This window comes from Malus domestica, chromosome 11 (assembly GCF_042453785.1).
Source record: "Malus domestica chromosome 11, GDT2T_hap1".
In the NCBI taxonomy this organism is placed as follows: domain Eukaryota; kingdom Viridiplantae; phylum Streptophyta; class Magnoliopsida; order Rosales; family Rosaceae; genus Malus; species Malus domestica.
The window spans coordinates 40,064,290-40,084,764 of record NC_091671.1 but is presented as its reverse complement, the minus strand read 5'-3'; the positions used below and the strand labels follow the sequence as shown (position 1 = coordinate 40,084,764).

The 20,475-nt window shown below is 37.2% G+C and overlaps 3 protein-coding genes across 7 annotated transcripts; 2 read left to right on the top strand and 1 right to left on the bottom strand.

The window, feature by feature from the left end:
* Window positions 1-401: 401 nt before the first annotated feature.
* On the bottom strand, window positions 402-4,091 carry LOC103449136 (protein LOW PSII ACCUMULATION 1, chloroplastic-like). Of its 5 annotated transcripts, none has more exons than XR_011573533.1 (10): window positions 3,981-4,091; window positions 3,594-3,875; window positions 2,985-3,088; window positions 2,698-2,833; window positions 2,259-2,490; window positions 1,667-1,824; window positions 1,342-1,530; window positions 1,105-1,201; window positions 879-975; window positions 402-664 (listed from the first exon to the last, which is right to left on the bottom strand). XR_011573533.1 is itself a non-coding variant. In XM_070808816.1 (10 exons), exons 2-10 carry the CDS (start codon window positions 3,831-3,833, stop codon window positions 590-592), a joined length of 1,332 nt encoding a protein of 443 aa, XP_070664917.1. In that variant the 5' UTR covers window positions 3,834-3,875; window positions 3,981-4,091; the 3' UTR covers window positions 402-589. The 5 variants fall into 5 exon arrangements, 3 of the variants coding, with proteins under 3 accessions (XP_070664917.1, XP_070664918.1, XP_008386645.1); XM_070808816.1 differs by having other exon boundaries at window positions 1,105-1,205; XM_070808817.1 differs by having other exon boundaries at window positions 1,105-1,205; window positions 3,950-4,076.
* Window positions 4,092-10,633: 6,542 nt separating this feature from the next.
* Window positions 10,634-13,218, top strand: LOC103449135 (putative indole-3-acetic acid-amido synthetase GH3.9). Its single transcript, XM_008388422.4, has 4 exons — window positions 10,634-10,953; window positions 11,043-11,144; window positions 11,416-12,239; window positions 12,479-13,218. Exons 1-4 carry the CDS (start codon window positions 10,664-10,666, stop codon window positions 13,051-13,053), a joined length of 1,791 nt encoding a protein of 596 aa, XP_008386644.1. The 5' UTR covers window positions 10,634-10,663; the 3' UTR covers window positions 13,054-13,218.
* Window positions 13,219-17,819: 4,601 nt separating this feature from the next.
* On the top strand, window positions 17,820-20,343 carry LOC139189569 (uncharacterized). The gene is made up of 3 exons (XM_070808549.1): window positions 17,820-18,188; window positions 18,236-18,472; window positions 20,173-20,343. The coding sequence occupies exons 1-3, from the start codon at window positions 17,820-17,822 to the stop codon at window positions 20,341-20,343; spliced, it is 777 nt and encodes a 258-aa protein (XP_070664650.1).
* Window positions 20,344-20,475: the final 132 nt, after the last annotated feature.

Sequence of the window (20,475 nt, the reverse complement as noted above, 5' to 3'; positions counted from 1 at the left end):
TTGGAACTCAAAAACATTTTTCTAGAAGTGCTTTCAGTCATTTTAAAAGCACATCCAAACGAGCCACGTCAAAACCGAAGCACGCTAGCCTGTATATTCAAATCATAAGTCAGTATGCAACTAATCATTGAAATTGATACTGTTTTTGAACCTGTGCCAGCGGGCACTACAACAACTTCGAGCAACTTAAGCTGACTTTGATTAAACTTCTTGCTACGTTAGAAGATTCAGACTAATCTTTTTGAAAGCAACAGCTAAACAAGCCATTCTACCATACTCAGATGGCCAGCTAGATATAACGGTGGTTAGGGATGATGATGTTCGGGGAAATATTTTGAGAGTAAAACGCTCAACCACTTAAGCTAGAAGCCCCCACAGAGTTGCGTAACGGCAAAGATGTCTGAACAAAGAAACTCTGTTGTATATAAACAAATATAGCCGTCCCAAATTCACCGTTTCGTGGTAAAATTTACAATACATACGGAATGTAATGAATCGTGAGTCTGCAGAAGTATATGTAGTACAAAATGACCCGAAAGGGATGATGTTCGGGGAAATATTATGGGGGATGGGAGGTGTAAGAACTCTCCTATCTTTCTAGTTTACTAAGTAATGCTTCTATAGGCGGTAGCTCCTGCACAATTTGTTGCCAGTCAGGCATGCCCTGCAAAGATATCGGAGTATATCACAGATGTATTCTACTCCGAAACAATAAAAAGGGAAACGAAAAGGAGAGCATGACGCTCGGAGTTAAGTTTTCCTTAGGTTGAACAAGTTTAAACGCTTATAGGGTGTATGGAAACAAATGGAGCAAAAGAAACGGCTATTTCAGAAACTCAAATCCAGAACTTAAGTAAATCAATGCAGTATGCACTTACCTTCCCTGATCTTCGAACCCTACCATCTAGGCGCAGTATAATGTAGACATCCTCACCGGGAGCAACTCCTTCGGACTTTTGCTGATCCTTTATCCACCTAAACAAGCATATAAACACAATGACTCATACAAACCGAATGATGCATATAAACACAAAACATTTTGTTGTTTAGAGTAATAAATTGGTGGCGAAACAAGCGCGTAGACAATGTAGAGTAGCATGTAACCTTTCCCATTCTCCAGGGGAAACAACCTCAGCCTTGAATCGGATTTCAGCTTTTAACTTTGACTTTGCAGTTATGGACTGAGTTCGTTTCTCGAAATCTTCCTACCATAGAGCCAACAGATATAGTGGGAAGAATGAAACAAATGGTCGCAATCTAAAGCTCGCTCAGAACATGGATCTAATTCTACAAGGATGATGTTTTGCAAGAGAACTATAGATGAGAGTCTTCACATCTTACCCCGATAGAAGGAAGAGCAGCAGCTGCCTTTGAAGGTGAACCGAATCCTTTCTTCTCTATTTGAGGTGCCCTAACTTCATCCCAGATGACAGGAACTAGAAGAACACCTCTTCTTAGGAGCTCAGTTCGAAACTTTGCTGCCTGCTGGATACTTAAGGCCACCGTCTCCTTCTTCCCTGCTAAAATAACCTAAATCGTAGACTTTATCAGATCATTGGCATATCCAGAATCCAGATAATGAAAACAGAAATCAGATGTAGAGAAATATCAACATATGAGCTACATAGAAAGATTCCAGATAACCAAAAAAAGCATTGGCACTCACAGGCCTGACAGTGTCTCGCAACTGCACAAGCTCAACAACCCGGTTGGTGGAGAGGCGCAATGGCAATCTCGATAGATTTTCATCACGAGATATTTGTGAAAGTTGTTCCTCCTCCTTCTTGTTTTCCCATAAAAACAATGCCACAAGAACAATAAGACCTGTAGATTACTGATCCAAAAGCTTAGCCACATTAAAATGCAAGTTACATAAGTTCACTCAGTATCATACTCAATCCCTTGATCTCCCAAGAAATTGAAAGAAGACATGACTGTTGGTGAACACCGAACCCAAAAGCTAAAACTCGTGAAAGTCGGATCTTTTGGTTTTTTATTCTGTTGCTCCCAATTTCTATGAAATAAAGGATGCTCATTGAATGAATCTTAAATTATATGACTCCAAATATTCTATAAGATTATAACGTTCTCTTTTCGATGAAGCAGAGTAACATACCGAGAACCATATCTGACAAACGTAGTATTGTTCTTCATAACAAGGTTATCTAGTTGAAGTCAGTCAGTACTTTTGCACATCAAAAAGAAGGGAAATTCATACTTTGAACTTTCTATATGCAGGTAAAAGCACTTGACTTTACCTCCAATATTAATGGCAACATTGCCGGCAGTTTCCCCGAGATCAGGAGCACCATCACCACCTGCAATTGCACGGAACAGCCTGGGTACAGTAAAGAACGTTGAGATTCCTGCAGCTGCAGAGAAAGCTACATAAAAGAATCTCCTAATCCCACGGAATGGTGCTTGGACTTCACTAATGAGCTTGAGATCTCTCCTAAAACCGTAGCCTATATCTTCCCCACCTAATCTAGCCTGTATAGACAAGAAATATTCGTTACGGAAGATGTCTATACACGGAGGAAAACATGGCAAATGTTTCAACAACGAATAACAGCTATTTATATGACTCCATCACTTTCATAATCCAAATGGTTGAAACAACCAGAAGCTGAGATGCACTCTCAAATTTTACACGACAAAACAACAGGTACACTTAACAGTTCGAGTTTACTAACAAACCTCTTCTTGCAATTCCTTAAATTCGGGCAAAGCTCTGAAAGAGGCCAGGTCGGGATCATTCAAAATTGTGCCAAATTTGAGGTCATAGTCTCTCAAGGCAGTACGTAGACAATCAGCAGCCCTCCTTCCTTCCCCTCTTCCTCAAAAAGTGAACAAAAAACAACACCTATCAGCCTAGATAAGAGTTAGATGCAGGTAAAATTCAGATAGAAAATACGCATTTCGGCCATTTTCATCAGAGTCTGAGATGCAGAAGGAAAACCAACGAAGTAATCCGAAATCCATACTTGTAAGCGTGACAACAGGCTTTGTTATACAGCGCAGCCTGGGCCTCGATCGTGTTGGGGTCCAAACTGAGTGCTTTTTCAAACTGAATTAAGGCATCTTTAACCTGAAAACACCAGGAGCATAGACAATTAGACATGATATCAGATACTTCAATACAACCAAAAAAGAGAGCTTCTTTTCACCAAAATACAAATTTCTAGACGTAAACAAATAGAAACAAACCGCAACGACACATTTCTGCTTTCCTAAACTCAACATATAAACAATTCTAGCTAAAGATACGATATTTTTGCTTTCCTAACCTCAAAGATGAACACTTTTAGCTCATATTATAGCAACAGATAAAGAAAATCACGAAAACTCGACACATACGCGCAGGACGTCCTTTGGCGTCAATGTTAGAGTCCATATTGTCGAAACTGTATCAATACCAATGATTTTTTCTTAGTTAGGAAACCGATAACATTAATATCGACCCAATATCAATGACATATAGCCATTACGTCTAATAGAAAACTAAACTTCAACATACCGATCTCACAAAAACATAAAATTTGCTGAATGAAACTGAAAACTGCGATGATTAGTAGGGAAAAATGGGAAACTACCCGTCCTTTGGAGAAGAGCTGGAGACCCAAATTCACACAAGACTCGGGGGTTTCTGTATTGGCTTCAGTGGACTGAGAAGTTGAAGAGCAAGAGATGAGAGAGATGCCGGCTGAGTTCTTGTGGATTTGCAAATGATTAAGCGTGGTGGTTGCTCCGCCGGGAAGCGACGGCCTTTTTCGTGTTATTGGGTTCGACAAGAGGAGCCATTGGCGGTGCAGAGTCGGAGCAGCCACAGCCATTAGAGCGAGTTTTACCAACTCGCACTGTCGACCGTTAACACCCTATCAACAAAAAGAAGCGAAATCAGTGTCATTAATGCAGCATCAGCAGAAGATCCACACCGTCCGTAGTTTACCGTTCACTCTTTGGGCGGGGAAAAACCTTACCGCCACCAATGTAATATCCTATTATTTTCAAAAAATGGTCATGGAATTCCTTCTCAAAATACTTCGTCAATTCACGCAACTTCGTGTTCACCAAATCATGCAACTTTACGTTTATTAATAATTCATTAAATAAAGATCATATATATAATAAATAAAAATGAGACATTTTAGTTATCAAATTGTGTTAAAACAAATAGTCGAAATTGGTAAAAATATCATTATTTTTCTTTCTATTTGCTACAAATATCTTGTGGTTTTCAAATTGAGCACATAATTTTAATGTCCTCTTATTATTCGTAATGTTTTGAAATTGTGTCAATTAGGTCTTTAGAATGTTGATCGTACAGTCCTTCTAATAATTAATGACCTTGTCAGTGTAAGACACGTTTATGAGGGCTAGCATACAATTTGGGCCAAAAAGTGCAAGTGTGTGGCTCATACGATATCACAAAAAAGGAGATGAATTATCTGTCATTCCATTTCCATACTCTTCTCATCTTTTTCTGTTTATATGGTTATGGTTAAACTACGTCAACATTTTATATTTCTATTACTTTTTGTTTTATTATTTCTATAAAAAAATTAATATAAAATATTGATGTTGCTTAACCGTGACCACATATTAGGAGGGCATGTGGAGAGTATGAAAATGGAAGGGCAGACAATCCACCTCCCACAAAAAATGGATCTCACATATGGCATGTCATCGATTTACTGAATGGATTAGACACTCAATCAACACAAGGTACAAATTGATACAATTTCAAAATCTCATAGTGCAACGTGGAAAAACTACATCTTGGCTCATTTTGAAAACCACCTCAGGTAAAATGTAGTTAGCTCTATTTTTCACTATAGTTAGTTGTGAAGTAGGCCTGGCAAATAAATTTTGTTTGTATCGTTTTCATATCATATCGGTTATCTTAACGGGTTATGTTGTGTCAAACCCATTATTTTAACCAGATCTTAACAAATGACCTCATAATGACCCAATTTGACAACAGATCGTGTCGTTTCGTGTCGGGTTAATGGGACATGCAATAAATTCTCGTTCCTAATGTCTAGATTTGGTAAACGATACCTTATTGAGTGACATGATCACGACTCTACTCATTAACAAGCTCTTAAGGGTGACCCAATAACAACCCACACAAATTGACCCGAAACCTATTATTTTCGTATCGTTTTTTGTCGAGTTAACACTCCGTGTAAAATATCGTTCATAAAAGCGATATAGGAGAGAACTTGTAAAATCGAATACAATACCTTTATTGCACGGATAAAATGAGATTGCTTTTTAATCAAAAGGCACTGTGAACAAATGAAATAACTTTAGATAACTGATCTACTATGGTTTCAAACAGATCTATGTAATTAAAGTGAGCCAAAGTTAGATGACAACATCCGCATGACCATACAAAGGGAATGGATTCTATTGACCAAAACCTAGCCCCCAACAAGCTAAAGTTGAAAGTTGAAACAGAAACTATTGCATATCTGTCATATTATATAGACCACAATGCTCTTCTGATATTGGAAAAGTGAGTTCAAATGAGTCACACAGCCTACAAGGCTACAACATATTTGAATAGGATGATGTTATTCACACACTAATTTTTTTTCTCACACATCCCTCTTAATTTTTGGTCGTTGAATAGAATAAATTGAAAAAGATCAAATGACATAATTAAATTAAAAAATGGCGTGTGGATAGCTAACTCTTTGAATAAATAGACCCATAGATTATATGCCTGATGCAGAAACAGTACTGCATTGTCGCCGCATCCGCACTTTCAAAAGTATAAAGCGTCACAAAACTCAAAAACGTGTAAAGTGCTGGTGTTTTGCCCCCTCTCATTACATTTGGCACATCCTTTCTTTTTCTTTTTTCCATCACTATCCAAAAGGTTGCACCAATTCTGCTGCCAAAGCTAGAGAATAATGCTCATCCATAAACTCACAAACCCTTTGAAAAAAGATGTTTTTCTTTGGGTCCTGTTCTACTGTAAATTGTAATAGAACTTTCACATCTAAATGTTTTGATCATGATGCAGGGCTGGCTTTGCTAGTGTTTCATGAGAAAGTGGATGCTTTGTTGGACCGAGTATATATGTTTAGAACCTGCAGATGGGACCATGTAATACCCTATCGATCGGCATATATTGTGCTGCTGTAAAAAGATTATATACCAGTTCAACATTTATGTTCTTTTTTTTAATTATGAATGATTTAATCAAGAATCCATCCCCATCACCTCAATCTTATCAATTGTATAAGTCAGGAAGTTCCCATGTTATGTAGTTATATGATGGACATAGAATTCTAATCAAATTCATCATTTATATTCAGCTAATTACTTTTTAAAAGAAAGATTTTAGGGCAGTAAACCAAAATCTTAATTCAATCTTTTAAATCGGAAAACCCTAAAGAAAAAAGAAAACCCCGTTAAAAATAAAAGATATCTGGTCGATATGTCAACTTAGTCTTATCATTTGCATAGTTCAGAAAGTTCCCGTGCTATTGAGTTAGGATGGAATTTAAGAATGATTTTCATATCAAATTCACCAATTTATTTGAGCTAAGTACTTTTAAACGAATTAGTTGTGGGACTATAAACCTAAACCCTAAGGGGAAAATTTGAAATAGGTCCAATTTTATAGGCCTATTTTTGAAATGAGTCCAATTTTTAGTGACTTTTGAAATAGGTTCAATTTTTAGTTACTTTGGACCCATAACAAAAGACCCCATCTTTAAAATATGAAAACAGTAAAACCCTAGTAACAAAACCCCTAATAAAGATATCTGGTCAGATCAGGGGACTCACATGTTTATCAAAATGTGTCCTCCGATCATAACCGTATATAGAGTCACATGCTCTTGATCTGTTTGGCCTAGCTAGCTGACGAATTTGTTACCTGATCAGTGATCACAAAAACGATACTGCACACTGGCATGATTGTGTTCGAAGACAAAGGATATCCGAAGTGGATATGGATGGATGGATAAATATCACGAAACCATTGTATCTGACTAATAATTTTTTAGCTTGGTGAGTGCTGAGTATCATACGGAGAAAACTTCCAACCCAAAAGCAGATATATTGGAGGCCACCATCGTTTTAGTGGAGGTCCAGTACTCCCCAACTGGTCATGGAAATTTTAATCAAAATCTAGGTCCAGTATAGTTTTACTTTCTTCTACACCATCAACAACTTAGCCAGCTATGGAAAAAAGATTTCTATGTCAATACAGCCATTTCTTGCGGGAATTGTCATGCAGAGAAAAAACAAAGGGTAACTATTGTGTGTCTGTAAAGATACTTGCTGTGACACAAGGATCTTGTAGCTTAGTTTATTAAAAACATTCACCTTACACCCAAAGTTCCGAGTTTGAATTTTCCCTCTTGCAAAATTGCTCATCGTCTATTTTCTATAAGGACGTGTCATTATTTTATCTGCTGGGCAGTCGTCTTAAGCATCTTGATCTACTCAATGAATGGTTGAGATTGTTCGTTTGTTTTGCCACAAGAAAAGAAAAGGCCTATCGATCAAATCTCATCATAAAGGAGAAGCCGCACGCAATTCCTTGTAATTCAATGTTCTAGATGTGGTACTTAGGAATAACTTTAACTTAATGGGGGGTTTTGAATGAACTGACATCTTGATGCCTGCTACAACTTCCAACTAGCCTTCGTTGTTTTCTAGTGGCCTTTCTAGTGCAGCTGCAGCTTGTTAACGGATGGAAGAAATTTGTAGTGTGATGCCGATATGTTTTAATATGGGTGAGCGACAAGGATGATAAAAGAACTTATAACTATATGAATGCATAGGGTAACAACAGTGGTGTGCTGATCGTCACACCTGGAAAATTATTCGACCAATTGTTGCTGAGAATACACAATGCCGTACGTTTTTTAATTTGTGTTTTGCACGCACATTCCGTTCTGATAGATAATTAAGGGGGAACAGATACTGAAAGAAAGAAGTTGATTTTGAGCTTTCTTTATTCTTTAATTGGCGCAAGAAAGGAGCAAAAAGCTCTCTCTATATATAGCATGTGGACAATCCATGATGTAGAACCAGATACTTGTGATCTGAGTGTGGTAAAATCAACGAGCTAGCATTTGAAAACTTACGTCACGTTGTCCTGTTATCAAAGCGACAAGTATACACATGATTATATATACACTTTTAATCACCATCAATTGTTATGGAGGAGTTTAATGGAAAATGGACTGAAATCATCGATATCCAAATCTCGATTGCTGATGAAATGGTCGAATACATAAATCTCAATTATTGAAATGATCACTTTTTAATATTTAATCGATATGTTGTTAATATTTTATAAATTGCTTTCAAACAATAAGCGATCATTTCAACAATTGGAATTGCCCTCTCCCGTATACGTTTCGTTATCCAAAAAAATGAAGATGATCCAAATCATGCATCATGTTATGGTGCAATTGACAAGAAAAAATATCTCAACTTTTGATTCTTTTACATGTTAGGGACAATAAGTTTTGATATCAGTGGTAGAACATCATCCTAGTCTTGACGTGACATAATTGTGATTAACAAGTACAAGACCCCTTAGTTTATCTAGCATACTTGTGTTTGAAAACTTGTCGACCAATGGTATATCACAAGAAATATAAGATAAGAAAATTGGTTAGATGAAGATTTTACAAATCTTAGTTGTTGAAATAAACAAAAGGAAAATTTTATTTAAACCCATTTAACTTCTTTTTACACCTAATTTAAATTTTAAATGTTAATTGTCTATTTTACCTTATTGCATAATTACTATTAAGTACAAAATAAAATTAATAATAAAACTCAAATTTATCAATAAACTCAAACACTATAATTAAACCCTACGATCACTCTTTGTTTATTCTACGTTCATTCTAGCTAAAACCCTAATAGCTCTCATAGAGAAAAATAAGTTTTTTTTATTGATGGATGGTGATTTTGAAGTTTTGAATCCTCCAACCAAGGTATATGACTCAATTATGAATTTTTTATTTGTTTGATTTCAAAATTTTAGAGTGTAGAAGTTACTTTACTGTAATTTTTTTCAACAAATACAATGAAAGCATCCAATGATGAAAAATGTCCGGTGTGAAAGGACCCATAAGTGGACTCCTCGTTCGCTACTTTTATATTAATTGTTTTAATTGAAAGTTCAGTTTCTTATGGCATTTGTAATGTTAAAATATGATCGAATCCAGTACACTACTGATGCAGGAATGAAATCGTTAATTGAGCAAATACAAGAAATCAACAAGCTTTTCTATTTTAGAAGTTTCATTTGTATACAATTTTCACTGGTACGTTATAAGGCTTGTGTTAGTGAGGTGAAAATTGTGCGAGTTGACACATTCTCAACAAGTTTAGGTGCACTTAAAACCCGTTAGACGAGACACCATTTGAATTCCTATTGAAGCATTTAAAGCCTCTGTCACTAGAAGCAAACCAAGTAAACTAACTCAATACCACAAGTCTAACCGTTAATTATGGTAGAAGTTATATGTGTAGTAGCTTCCACGCTATAAGAGTGGTACTCCTCTCCGTTAGAAATCAGGTAAGCACTTACCCGAACGCAACCCGCCACCACTCCCAACAGGTAGCCTTCTCCAGTTTTTGTTTATGTGTGTGCTAGATTTCCCCACTGGGGTGGTAGCCCTCTCTGGCCTTTTCCTAGTTATGATCTCCAAAAAGACAACCCCATAACTATACACATCGCTCTTCGCAGTGATTTTTAGCATGCATGCATATTCTGTAGGTAACAATTGAATTATCAGCTTTTGTGTTGTGGAAAACCATGCAAAGAACTTAGGTCTAAACACATCAAATTTAGCTTCTAAAAATCAAATGTGTGTAAAAATAAATCCACATATTGAATTGGGTTTATGGAGGTATATTAGGTATTAAATTTAGGTTTAAAGAGATATTAATAGTTTAGTTAAAAATCAAACGGGTGCAAAGAGTAAGCTGGGTGTAGAAAAAAGTTAGATAGGTTTAAATAAAATTTCCCTAAACAAAATCTAATATTGATAATATATCAATCAAATACTAACGACATTATCAATTAAACATTGACACATATTAATAAAATTCTCAAAAGTAGTCATTTAAGCAACAACTGGAATTTATATTTTCCTCATTTCAACTAGTTTCCCTGATATAATTAAAGATGGACACTAATCAATGAATGTGGATTACGCTAGTTGGCCAAAGTTGTGTCCGCTCCGAGTAGCACTAATCATGTTAACCAATTAAGAATCTTTAGACTTGAAGATCATGCATGTAGTACAAAACGAAACTATGAAATTGTTTAATGTAAATTTCATGCGTCCAAGCAGAATTGCTACTAGTTAATGGTCATTGGTGTAGGGGCCAGAATAAATCTGAAAGATGCTCAATGAAACTTTTAGTAAACAAGTTTGGTGCGTATAGCACATTGTTATAGTTTGCACACATGATATGTAGGGGCCAGATTGTTATGGTTTCTACAAATCAATGTAGGGGCCACATTATGGATGCCGTCAGCACCAACTGTTCCCAATTAGGTTGCAGAGATGTAGAAATGCAAAAAAGAACTAAAAGGCAAACTCATTATATATTAGACCTATTGGGTTATAAAACTATTGAGCAACAAGAAGAGCTGTAAACTAAAAGCATGGATGGGAAGAGACTGGAGTACACGGGTGAGGAGGCATTGAAGGAGATTGAGAGGCTCACAGCCAAGGCTGGTAGGGTTCAGTTGAACATTTTGAAGGAGATCTTATCACAAAATTCGAAAACCGAATATTTGAGTAAGTATATGAAGGGATCAAAAGATGTATCAGCTTTTAAGCAATGTGTCCCAGTCATTACTTACAAGGCCATTCAGCCTTACATCCAAAGGATTGCTAATGGTGAAGACTCTTCTCTCATTACTGGCCACCCCATAACTGAAATGTTGTGCAGGTACCTCTGCCTTTTCCCTTGTTTACAAGCTTTTCTATTTCTTTTGTATCATTTTTTTTTTTGACACACTTGGCTTATTGCGTTTGCAGTTCAGGAACTTCAGGAAGAGAGCCTAAGATGATGCCATCGATCGCTGAAGATCTGGATCGTAGAACCTTTCTATATAATCTCATTATGCCGATTATGAACCAGTTAAATATTACAACTACTCTCTCCATTAATTTACTAACTTAACATTGTAACTATAGTATAGGGAACTGTTACCAGCACTAAAAAATAGTCCCTATCAACTTGTCTAAAGGAAATATATCTCTTGTGTTTTTATTAAGGAAAACGTGCAGAATTTTTTGGGGTCCCAGTAACAGTTTGCGTAACCCATCAGTAGGATGTGTATGTATCTATCTTGATATGCAAAAGTGTATATATACAGTTATGCCCATGTGTTTGATATTCTAACTGCAGGTATGTCCCTGGACTGGATGAGGGCAAGGCTATGTTCCTCTACTTTGTGAAGGCAGAAATGTCAACACCGTGTGGCTTACCAGCTCGAACGGTGCTTACCAGCTACTACAAGAGCAGCCACTTCAAGTGCCGTGGCCCTGACCCTTTTAACAATTGTACAAGTCCTGACCAGACCATTTTTTGCAATGACAGCAACCAAAGCATGTATTGCCAACTCCTCTCCGGCCTAGTCCACCGCCACCAAGTCCTGAGGCTTGGCGCCGTCTTTGCATCCGCCTTTCTTCGAGCCATTTCATTCCTAGAACGAAATTGGATCAACTTTTGCAATGACATACGTACCGGCCAATTAGATCCTTTAATCACAGATCCCGAATGCCGGTCATCAATGGCTCCCTTAATTTCCGTCCCTAACCCTAGTCTAGCCGATGAGATCAATGAAATTTGTAGCCTTCCATCATGGAAGGGAATTGTATGCCATCTTTGGCCTAAAGCGAAGTACATTGAGGCTGTTGTCACGGGGTCCATGGCACAATATATCCCAGCTCTAGAGTACTATAGTGACGGAAAACTTCCCTTGGTTTGCACCATGTATGCTTCCTCAGAGTGCTACTTTGGTGTCAACTTGAAGCCCTTGTCCGACCCTGCTGACGTGTCGTTTACCCTTTTGCCGAATATGGGGTATTTCGAATTCATACCGTTGGGAGAGAATGGGACTCGACTCATGAACATAGATGAGGATGAGGAGGTGCGTAGTGATAAACTTGTTGATTTGGTGCAAGTGAGGCTTGGCTGCTATTATGAACTGGTGGTCACCACCTTTGCCGGTAAACTTATATTAATTTTGTTTTAGCACTAGTTAGCTTATTTCTTTTTATCCTAAAGTGCTTGTTTAAGAGTGCCTTTAGAGTGGGCAAAAGATGCTTATGGTAGAAAAATTTATAAGTGTTTTTGAGTTACAAAACCAATTTCCGTTTCTTACTTACAAAAGGACTCCTAAACATACCCAAAGATTGTTCAGTACACAGCTAATTAACTGTTTTGAGTTTGATGAATGATTAATCAGGATTGAATCGTTATCGAATCGGCGATGTGCTCCAAGTGACTGGATTTCACAATAAAGCACCACAATTTCGGTTCATCTGTAGGAGGAATGTTGTTCTCAGCATTGACACTGACAAAACTAATGAGGAGGACTTGCACAAGAGCGTTTCTGTAGCAAAGAAGTTGTTAGAACCCTTCAATGCTCTTCTTGTGGAGTACACTAGCTACGCGGATACGTCATGTCTACCCGGCCACTACGTACTGTATTGGGAAATTATATATCATGGATCAATGGTGGATTCAACAGCCCCACTTGATGATAAGGTGATGCAAGAATGCTGCATTGCTGTGGAAGAGGAACTTGACTACATCTATCGCCGGTGCCGCACGTATGACAAGTCCGTAGGGCCGCTTGAGATTCGGGTGGTGGAGCCTGGGACGTTTGACGCGTTGATGGACTATTTCATCAGCCAAGGGGGTTCGATCAATCAATATAAAACGCCGAGGTGCATCAAGTCGAATAAGGCGCTTAAGCTGCTTGATTCTAATGTCAAGGCATGTTTCTTTAGTCCAAGAGATCCTAAGTGGATCCCTTAGATCCAACGTGTGTTAATGATCATAGTCAAGATTAGAACTCTTTTTGTTAGCCTTTATTTTCCTGCTACTGAACTAAAAAAGGTTCTGCACCTATAAGCTGTTGGTGCAATAAGTTTAAATATGCATTTTGCAGACAATATATAATATGCACCTCAATTAATTTGATCATTGTATTCATGATTTACTTCGTTAGTTACTTGCTTCCATGAAACAGATCAATATAGTAGACCAAAATCAATGACCTGATCAGTTCGTGCCAATGACACATGCATAAGAGCGGCCTCAAGCCAAAAAGGCTTCCCGCTTTACGAGGGTCAGGAGGAACGTCTATCATAAGCAGCCTCACCTTTACTTTGCAAAGAGGTGGTTTTCACGATGCTAATGAAACATAAGGAGTAGGACTAATTGTTAATTAGATCAAACTAAAACAAGTTAGGGTACAAGAGGGAGTGGATAAGCTGCAGAATCTCATTTATCAGCTAGACGTGTTTCTCATTTCTTTGGTATGCCGCAGCTCTTGATTTTATTCAATGTGTACTTTAATTTGTAATGAGGTGGGAAGGAATTCGACCACAAAAAGTTGAGTTGTATTTGATCATGTTGAGCCATGTCAAAGCGACAAAATCATTGTTGTAGTATTGGAGGGAACTAGGAATTCGACCACAAGTGTATATATATACACATATTAGAGGGGAAACTGTTATTAGCACTCCAAAAATCTCATTTGGCTCTCCTCACAAGTGTAGTTTTCCTTCTAAATATAGAAAGTTTTGAGTGCCAAATAAGATTTTTGGAGTACCAATAACAATTCTCATTAGAGGAAGGAAAATAAACATGCAGATTGATAGTGCACACATAATACAAGCCCCTTCTCTTTTGAGTGAAATATGTAAGACTATGGTGAATGCGTAGCATTTGCTACTGTAAAATGGGATCTTCCTATAAGAAGTCACTTTTAGATAATGCGCTAACATTGATCACAGCATAATTGGATACCTAGAGGCAGCAATCGATGGGCCATAGATTAGGTTTTATCACGTACACAAAAAAAAAGTCTCCGAGAATTGTACTAGCTAGTACGCATATTACTACTTGTCATGATCGATTGATCATTTGGGTCTTTGGATAATACGGTGCTCAATCAGTTAGTAGTTCGTAGTCGACAAAATGTGTAATCCGGATCGTTTAAAAGAGGGAGAGAGAGATCTCTATCCTTGATGTTTTTGAAGTGGGTTAGTAGGATTGACTAATAGGGGTCGTAAGATTTGAAATGAGTGATCTGAACTATTCAGTCCGTCGACTCCAGACTGCGAGAACCGAAAAGGATCTCAATTTAATTAAGACACAGCTCAGTCCACAATAATGCCACAATGGTGCACGTTGCATATTCAAATTATATATGCAGCTCCACAAGATTTTCAGGTGATGCGTCCCACCCTGTTTGAAATTTGAGCATAGTCATGGTGCTAATCAATCGTTATAAAGTGTGTGTGTGTGTAGATGCATCGATCTGACACCATGTTCAAGTGTGCACAAGCATGCGCATACAAAAGGAGCACTCTTTCTTTGGGCGATTAGGGTTGGAGGAAAATGAAGGATCTCAATTTGCTGTTTACTACTTTTACCCTAAAGTTTGGGCTTTACAAGAGACGGACGTACGCCACTAGTGAGAGACAGAAACTGAGTCACCATGCACTCGCTATACCTTGAAGATTTTGAAATCATGTGGGAGGAATTCAAAACGTAACACATAAAATCCAGAATAAACTCTTATAAATTTAAGTTGTTTGGTTCCAACAAAGTTTAGATAGTAACTCTTAATTATCACAAAAAGAAAAGTTTACATATTCGAGTCAAAGTGCTAATCATTTCTCCTTTCAATATAAAGGAATCAAATATTTTTCTTATATGAACAAAAACGACCGTATGTTGGATAGTACATGCACTCTCTCATGAGTGAATGGACTTATTTCACCCTTTATAAATAACATGTATTCAACGTATAAATTTTATAACCATAACTGTTTAATTGCTCAATCATCCTTACAAAAAAATCAATTGAATTGGAGATCGTTTACACATCTAAATATATCAAATAAATGAACGGTTGATCATGAATATGTTACATAGTACTCACATTGTAGATTGGTTCTATACATTTGGACTCATAAATAATCTCTAATTCAAATGATTTTTTGTAGGAACAATTTTTATATGAAGATTAAAAAATTAATTTATTCCGATTATAGAAGTTATAAGGTGAGTCGCATGTGGAATATGTGCATTCCCGCAATAGGAACGCAATTGTTATCCATATATGTTTACGTGGATCATGTAACAAACAAATAGGGGAAGGGAAAGATCTCCTTAGACAATGATCATATATCTTTCCATCTTTGACAAACATGGTTTTAGTTTATTCTGCCTCCCACCACAGAGTGCTGTCAAATACCCACTTCTCAAACAACTTTACGGGCCAAAGTTGACAAATAAAATGCTAAAGCAACTAATTAAATGCTCAAGCAGACAAGCAAATCTGCACTATAGTAAAACATCGATAAATGAATGTCCAGTAAATTAATAACTTCGGTTTTTACTAAATCAGAGACATTTTTGGGCCGGGGAGCTGACTTTTTGCATTTTAAATGTCTTCTATATCTAAGAGGGATTTGGATCCTCTCCGAGACAACTGGTCGGGATCCTTCTGACCAGTGTTCGTGGACCGTTGGATTTTTATCCAACGGCTACAATTATTATAACTTTTCGAGGGCCTCCCTGTTTGTAGCTGTTGGATAAAAATTCAACGGTCCACGAACACTAGTCAGGACGCTCCCGACCAGTTACCTCGAAGAGGATCCAAATCCATCTAAGAGGTCTAAGAAAGAGGCCATATTTAAATTTTTTGTATGATACTTAAACAGGTGTTAGACATGCAGAGATCTTTTTGGATGAGAAAAACAATTCATTCTACTAAAAAGGAATTACCAAAGGAACACCTGGCTATAATTATACCTCTCCCGATTAACAGAGCGTGAGAAAGCGGCAAAGTAACTCAACTAGAAGGGCTATTTCAATAGTGGCATCTAACATGTATATACGAACTCAATTCATTCTTTCTGGATAGGAATGTAGAAACAAACGAAAAGGTTTCTTGGATGAAAAAAATAAACAATTGCAGGTTTCTTTTTTGTTTGGAACAAATAATATTTCTATTTTTAATTTATACCTTTGTTTTTCATTCCCGACTTGTGCCAATATACTAAATAATAGTCTCGCTAAATAAATAAGATAATAATTCTTAAAATTCTTTTAAAGTCTAGACGAATCTATAAATTAGTAATTGACAAAATATATATAAAAAATAACCACATAAATATTCATAATACATATTTATGATTTGTTTACTTTAAACTTATATTTTTTTAATTCAATTCTTTCTCAAAATAAACTTCTATATATGTTTCAAGATAATGTCATGGTTGTTTTTTAAGGCTTATTTTAATTGTCTTTTCATTTACACTTTTACCTCTCTATGTTTGAAAAATGAGTTTCTACCTCCTTATTTTTCCCTTTCTCTCCCCTATTTTTTCTTGGGTACTTCTCTCTATTTCTCTCTCTCCCCTCCTTCTTCGTCCTTCTCTCTCCTACTTCTTTTTCATATTTCTCTCCTCATCTTCTTGTTCGTATTGTTATCTAGATTTACAAGTGTTTTGTTTCTTTTATGAGAACAATTGGGATTTTTATTTTTTTTTAGTATTTTGTTAAGTACTTGATTTTTGAGGTTTTGGTGATTTGGATACATAAATTTTGAATTGATCTCGTAGAAGTGCTGAAATTTTGAAACTGATATTATAGAAGTGCTAGAGTTTTGAAACTGATCATGCAAGTGGTGCTGAAAGTTTTGAAATGATCTTGCAAAAATGTTAAAATTTTGATACTAATCTTGCAAAAGCGCTAAACATGTTGAAGCTGATCTTGCAGAAGTGTTGGAATTTTAAAACTGATCTTGTAGAAGTGCTGAAAATTTTTAAATTGATAATGCATAAGTGCTTAAATTTTTGAAACTAATTTTGCAAAAATGCTAAAAATTATCTCGCAAAAGTACTGGAATTTTGAAACTTATCTTGCAAAGGATGCTAAAAAAAATTAAACTAATTTTGTAAAAGTACAGAAAATTTTGAAACTAATCTTGCAAAAGTGCATGAATTGTAAACTTATTTTGTAGAAGTACATAAATTAATTTATACGGATCTGAAATCAACTTGAAGTTGTTATAGGTGATATTAGTTTGTACTTTTGGAAGTTTTTATAGGTGATGTTAGTTTCCAATTTTTGAAGTTGTTATAGGTGATATTAGTTTGTGTTGCCGTGAGTCAACCTTTGGGGAATAAGGAATGTAGGGATATTTTGGGTATGAGAGTATGTAATTGATATCCTAATATATTTAGGATATTTATTTCCTGTTTTGTAGGAGACTGTATAAGCTTATATATATTCCTCCATGTGAGATGAATAACGTTGAGATCAATATTCATGAAAACCCTAAAATTCTATATTGGTATCAAGAGCAGGTTCGGCCTGCCTTCGACAGCCACAAACTCCCAATAAACTCTCTCACAGTTTGAATCCTAGAGTGTGTTAGAAACCACAAAACCGAATTGCAGCCTTTGTAAACATCAAAGCTGCAAGAATCTAACCAAACATATCCAAGGAACTTGTTGCGATGGCTGGAGAACATAAGGCAGATTTGATTCCCCGTGCACACCATGTCCAACCCAGGCGAGTCTACCAACATCAACGCCATTCCTTTCGGGTTTCAGTTAAGCGACTCGAACTTCAAAGTTTGGTCAAAGATGATGGAGGTTCATGTTTCAGGGCTCGGCAAGCTAAGGTATTTAATAGGGAAAATTCCTGCAATCGAGGAAGATGCTCCGGGATATGCAAGGTGGTCAACTGAAGATGCTATTGTGAGAGGATGGCTGTTAAAAACCATGGAATCACACTTACTTGGTCTCTTTATAGACCTGCCCACGACAAGGATATTTGGGAAAGCGTCACGCAGATGTTCTATGATGGTTCTGATGAGTCACAATATTATGAACTTCGATGCAAGGCTACACGGACAAGACAAGATGGTCTCCCAGTTAACCTGTACTTCACCGAATTGAAAGGTGTATGGTAGGACCTTGACAAGAGATGTCCTCTCCGTATGGTGTGTGGAGCGGATTTGAAAACTCGTAAAGAGGAAATTGCAAAGGATAGGGTGTATGATTTTCTTGCTAGGTTAGATAGTGGTTTCAACCAAGTTCGGAGTGAGATTCTAAGGATAAAGCCTATTCCTGGAATAGAAGAATGTTTTAATTTAGTACGACGCGAATCTCAGAGGCAGGCCACTATGATGGGAACAAAGAGCATCACGGTAACATGACCCTTTATGGCTATGGCAACTAAAGCGCCAAATTATCATCCATCATCCATTGCAAACTCTCGGTCATCCCGTACGCAAGAAGATATCGATAAAGATAAACTCCATTGCAATCACTGTAATGGAACCCAACACACCGAGGAAACATGTTTTGAAATTCATGGTTATCCATAATGGTACAGGGAAAGGAAGAAGGAATTAAAAGCATAAGGGAATAAACATGCCTCGGGACAAGCACGTGTTGCGGCTGTTGGACAAGGAACATCACCGAATGGAGGAGGCCACGTTGGGCCCAAATCCCAACAAGACAAAGCAAGGAGCAGCAGTGGCATTGTAGCCATCGCAGCAGGTCAGCCAAGGCCCAATTTGTCACATCATGTCACGACAACATCCAAGGTTGATGAAACTGGTCCATTACTATCTCTCATCAATCAGATTTCAATGAATGAAAACTCAGAGGACCCATGTAAAATCGGTACTGTTTTAATATCGTCCACCAAAAGGATACTGGTTGGATAATTGACTATAGAGCTACAGATCATATGACTTATGATGCATTATTATTTTATCATATGACTTCACCATCTAAAGAAGATGTCATCACAACCAATAGTGATGTTGCTCCTATAACAGGAGCCGGTTCTATTTCCCTTACTCTGTCTTTGTCTATTCACAACGCACTACTTGTTCCATTGTTATCCAATCATTTACTGTATGTTGGTCAAGTTACTGAGCAATTAGATTGTGTTGTGTTAATGTTTCTCATTTTTTGCCTACTTCAGGATGTCCAGACTTGGGCAATAATTGGGCGTGGTACTAGAGGAGAGGGTTATAATATGTGGATGATGTGTCGGCAAGCAAAGTGAACCAAGTACACAGTAGCCAGCCGAACAAGAATAAGACAATCTGGTTATGGCATGGTCGACTGGGGGCATGCATCTTTTGGTTATTTGAAAAAATTACTTCCGTCTTTATTTTGTGGCATTTCAGACTCTGATTTTCAATGTAATGATTGCATTCTGGCAAAAAGCCATCGTATTTCTTATCATTTGAGTTTAAATAAATGAATAGTGTCGTTTAAGCTAGTCCATTCTGATGTGTGAGGGTCTTCTCCAGTTGCTATTATTCACAGTGTACGTTGGTTTCTTATCTTTGTTGATGATTGAACCAGAATGACATGGCTTTATACTATGAAACATAAAAGTGAGGTTGGGAAAATTTTTCAACAATTTTATCACATGGTTGAAAATCAATACTCTCTTCCTCTTAAGGTTCTCCAATCAGATAATGGTGGCGAATATCTCAGTACTGAACTCTCTCAATTTTTCCAAGAGCATGGCATTCTTCATGAGACTTCTTGCCCACAAACCCCACAACAAAATGGGGTTGTTAAACGCAAAAATAGACATATTTGGGAAACCACTCGAGCACTTCTCATTGGTGCTCACGCCCCTCATTCATATTGGGCGGATGCCGTTAGATATTCAGTTTATCTAATGAACCGAATGCCCACCAGAGTACACAATTTTCAAACTTCTATAGAGGTTTTTGCTGACCATGTGATGTTACCATCTTCTCTTCAATTGTCACCATGTATTTTTGGGTGTGTGGCCTATGTACATCTCCATAAAAATCAACGCAGTAAGTTGGATCCATGTGCAGTTCGATGTATCTTTTTGGGATTTCATGGTCAGCAAAAAGGGTACCGGTGTTACCACCCACCAACCAAGCATACATATGTCACTATGGATGTTACGTTTTCCGAACACGAGATGTTCTTTGTCACTGATCACACCAACTATAACCTTCAGGGGGAGATAAGTACACATGAAGATTACAGTTGGATTGATCTTCCAACTGGGTAGGACCGTGAAACCCAGCAATGCGACACCTGCCAGCATGATGTCTACCACGGTGACAGCATTTGCCAACAGGGCTGATAGCTGCCATCAGTTCAAATCCATGAGCTTAAGCCCATTAGTGTGAATGAGACCTAG